At 31.7% G+C, this 4,612-nt stretch overlaps 1 protein-coding gene across 1 annotated transcript; it reads right to left on the reverse strand.

Annotated features, from left to right (window-relative positions):
• On the reverse strand, positions 1,348-2,304 carry LOC109359451 (transcription factor TCP11). The gene has a single exon (XM_019604124.1). The coding sequence runs from the start codon at positions 2,217-2,219 to the stop codon at positions 1,614-1,616; it is 606 nt and encodes a 201-aa protein (XP_019459669.1). The 5' UTR covers positions 2,220-2,304; the 3' UTR covers positions 1,348-1,613.

The following is a 4,612-nucleotide window of genomic DNA, read 5'->3' on the forward strand; positions in this document are numbered from 1 at the left end:
ACTCGTTGGAAGCTCTCCAATCACTATCAGGTCAAACATTATTGCTAAACCATTATTAGCACCCACAGCTATGATATAATAAGAACCCAAAGCTATGATATAACGAAGAACCCACAGCTATGATAAGACTAAGAATTGCTTTAGTGGATAGAATTTGGATTACAATCTTAAAGGAAAACATTTTAGTGCTATGGAATGGAATTGGTTTATTGTTATTTTACTCCCTGATGAACTCGAATGCCACCACTCCAAAATAATTCGTTTTTGCAAGGAATAAATCACGTCACAACATACAAAGCAAATATTCGTACTTGTAAAGTTTCCACATTCATAATCACGATTGCAACAATGCCATTGTTGCCAACTATGACATCCCAAGTCTGAGTGTGGTTGATAGAATATGTTACAAAGCGTGACAGCCAAGTTTTTATTTCATCATATGGATCGACTATCATAAATTATGTTTATTGACAAAACATTGAACTATAAGTATTTCTTTGAGTTTATGTGTAAAATAAGTGAACAAAAGTATACCCATCCTTAAAGAATGTATCAGAACCTTGACTAATTAAATAATCGAAGGAAAACTAGACCATTAATCATAAAACAAAAAGGTGGAGTACATCTTTACTTATTCACTTTACAAGTTAGCACATTTCAAAGGAAACAAAGTTAGATATTCCTGGCATATGTTCTCTGCCCCACTTTTACTTCCATTAGTCCTATAGGGTGGATAAGGATCTTGAGCTGTTCCCATTAAAAAAATCAGCTTGAAAATTGATTATTTAGAGATATGCTACTTTTTTTAACCATCCAATGCTGCAATCTACCTTCATGGGCAAGAAATCTAGCCTACATAGACACCTTTATAGAGAGCAAAAATTGAAGAACCATAAAAATCTAATCAATTTCAGAACAAGATTCAAAGGAAATCTAAACAATGACATCTCCCAAATGAAATCTCTGCAAAATCATTAACTTGTGCCTCACATGATAGAGGCCGGTCGTCTTTTACTCACAACCAGTGATATAAATTGAAGACTGTATCATGTGATGTGGCCACAAAATTATGATTGCATTGAAAACCACAACGCAATCACGGTATGACAAGAATCACAATGATGTGGCTGCATCAAGTCACATCAGATTCAAAAATAATTTTTTGATTACAAAATAATTTACACCACAATCCACATAACAACCACTGCAATGATCACAATCACAATACACAACTGTGCGACTACAATTTAAAACATGGCTTCCAACTCTACCATCATTAAATGCAACTTAGTTGATAAAAAAACTGGTCCAAATCTAAATGCAAATCCAAAAATTGCTATATATTGAATTCACCCAAACACAAAAGAATCCAAATATATTCAGTTTAATAAATGATTATTCATATTCATATGATTCTAGTAATTTACATATATATCTTTAACATCGCTACCACAAGATGAAAGACCCAATGAGAAAACAAAGACACTGTTAATCATATACACTCACTTTGATTCCATGCACGTCTAAATTAAACTAAAATTCAGGTAAATAATTAAAAATGAAAAGAAAACCAAACCCTAAATATAAACATACATAAACCTCGAAAGCCAGGATTATTGTTCACTGAGACTCTCTTCTTGTTGTGTATTCTCTACCGTCGCCGGCTGCAACAACAGCGCCGTGAACGGCATGTGCCGATACCCATTTGCAGCCGCTGCAGCCGCCGCGTACTCTATCCCCACAGCAGGCTGACAAAGGTCAAGACGGCACGTCGGTTGCGACGGCTGAAGCGCCAGTGCGGCGAACATCCCATGGCCGCCGGGAACAGAGGACACCGGCTGGACATGGCAGGGAACTGATGGCACGGAAGAGACGGTGGCGGAGGCAGTGGTCACAGATTCTGCGGGGACGGTTCCGGTTCCGGTGGCGGCGATGATAGAGGGCTCGGCATGGCGGAGGAGCCACTCGATAGTCTCGCCGTCGGAGCGGTGGCCGAGTTCGCGGGTGAGCTGGAAAATCCGAGCGGCGCAGAGGGGCGGCATTCGGACGCGGCGGCCTCGGCCGTTCACCTTGGTGTGGCGGTCCTTGGTAGAACGGGAGGAGGTGGCGGAAGGTCTTCTCGCAACGTCGGAGATAGTGGTGGCAGTGGTGGCAGTGGTTGAGACTTTGGTGTTTGATTGGGAGAGTGTGCGGTGGAGAACTACTTCTGGAGAAGCCATGTTCGGAGAATTTTAGGGTTTGGTTATGAAATTGAGAATTTTAGGGTTTTCTGAAGAAAAGATAATTTGAATGAAGTGTGAGAGAAATGATTATATTAAGGGAGAAATGATTATATAGTAATGTGGACCCTCAGTTATTGGGTCCAGTGGGCCTCACTCTTGCTTGGAAAAGGTTAAATTATAAATGTGTACATTTTTTAATGAGTGTAATATTAATACATTAAAGGTGTAAAAAATTATACATAATCAGTATATCATTCACCATTCATCTGGATTACTTTTTCTGAAAAGTCAAACATAATTGAAAATGAATAGTAGATAATAGAGTGATAATATAAAAAACTCATACACTGATAGTATATACATCTTTTTCTCTTTTTTAATTAGGATGCGGAGGAGAATGAAACAAAATAGGTATAATTTATGGATTGTGTAAACCATTATTTTAAAAATATTATTTAAAAAATTAATTAAAATGAACATGTTAATATTGAAATGCAAGTTTAAGACATCTCAATATTTTAAATAATTTTTTACTTACCACTTTCCTTAGTTTGTTAAAAAGTGATTATTTAACTTATTCTGCTTTCAATATGTCAAATAACTATCATATGTCCTCCAAGTTTACTGATGATGGATGATACGACACATTAACTTATTCTCTCACATTCCAAAACTTTCCCCTTGTTTGGGAATTGGATCAAGGTGAGGGAAAGTTTTGGAATGTTTCTCAAACCGTCTAAACCCTTTCTATATATCTATTTTTAAAGTTTTTAAGTTAGAGTTTTTTGGAGATAAAATGTCAAAATAACTGAATATGTTTAGTAATAATATATAATTATATATTATTGTTCATTTCTCATTGTTAATTACATTTTTAAGGGGAATAAAAAAATATTATTACATTATCATTAGTTTATCATCCTTCATCTAAATCTCATACTCCCAAACAAGAGAAAAGATTTCATTCATTTTCCTTTCCCTTCCCTTCTTCCCCCTTCCTAACCCTTTAATCCTTTTCTTTCCCTTTCCCTCCTAACTCCCAAACAAAGTGTGAGTATGTGTTTGGTATGGATAAAAGTCTAAAGTTTTTTATTATTATTTTTGATAAATAAGCTTAAAGTTGTGACATAAGTATATTTAGTAACCTATATAGATTATAAACTCAACTTATTTTTATGGGAAAAGAAGCCAAAAATGGAAGGTCCTTCACCATGAGTTATTTATTTTAAAGTTAACTTATTTTTCTATCGAAATGTCAATTCTCATTTGCTCTTACTTTCAATGTTATTTTCCTTCTCATTTCTTTTTCATATTATAAATTTGTTTCATATTATTTTTAAATCTTGATATTGGTTTTTATAATATCTTGTTTTTTTAGCCTTTCTAATGAATTAATAAAAGATACAAAATATTATGATGATATAAAAACGTATATTTAAAAATGCATGTTTTTGAGTAAAATATACATATGATGATAAATATAAAAGTATGTATATTTAAAAATACGTAAAAAAAAACAACCAAAATAATCACCATATAAGAAAAATAAATAGAAGTTTAGTAACTTCTATTTATTATGTGCCATGTTGTTTTTTAATAATTATATTGATTTTTATATTGTATTTTATTTTAATATTTTTTAGCCTTTGTTATGCTATATTAAAAATTAAAAAATTATAGTAAAAATATATAGGATGATCAATATTAAAAATGTATATTTAAAAAATAGTGTAAAAAATAATAAAAATAATCATAACATAAATAAATAATGTCATACATTTTTTCTATAATGTACTATGTAAATTGTTTTTTTCTATCTTATTCAAACGAAACAGATTAGCTTATATTTAGTTTTTCTAAGAAACTCAAGCATAAACAGATTATAATATTAACAAACTATAATTTGATAGTTTATAAACTCAAACTAAAAACATAATTCATTCTAAACTATTATGATAGATGTTCAATATTGGCATGGTGACCCAATAAAAGTCAATCCAAAATAAATATTGGTCCATTAATAACTCACTAACCACAAATTCAAATCATATTCAAACATTGAACTACATATAAACATATATAGAGTAATATTTTTATCATTTATACTGATTAACCTTTAATCTTTAAGGAACTCAAATAAAGTTTTGCTTTTTTTATTACTAAATGAAATTTATGTGGATTCAAAATTTTAAATAATCGATATTTCTTGTTAATTTTATAAATATATAGAGGGAAAACTAAAGATTTAAAAGTTCTTTGCTTCAAGAATTCGAAGATCGGGAAATATATTGATAGCGCCTGGTATTTGAAATTATATTTTTTAATCTTTAAATTATTTTAAGAACAAAAATGGATTGGTTGCTTTTCAAAATTTAAAAGGTTATCATTTT

The sequence above is a fragment of the Lupinus angustifolius genome, chromosome LG11 (assembly GCF_001865875.1).
Source record: "Lupinus angustifolius cultivar Tanjil chromosome LG11, LupAngTanjil_v1.0, whole genome shotgun sequence".
Lineage (NCBI taxonomy): Eukaryota > Viridiplantae > Streptophyta > Magnoliopsida > Fabales > Fabaceae > Lupinus > Lupinus angustifolius.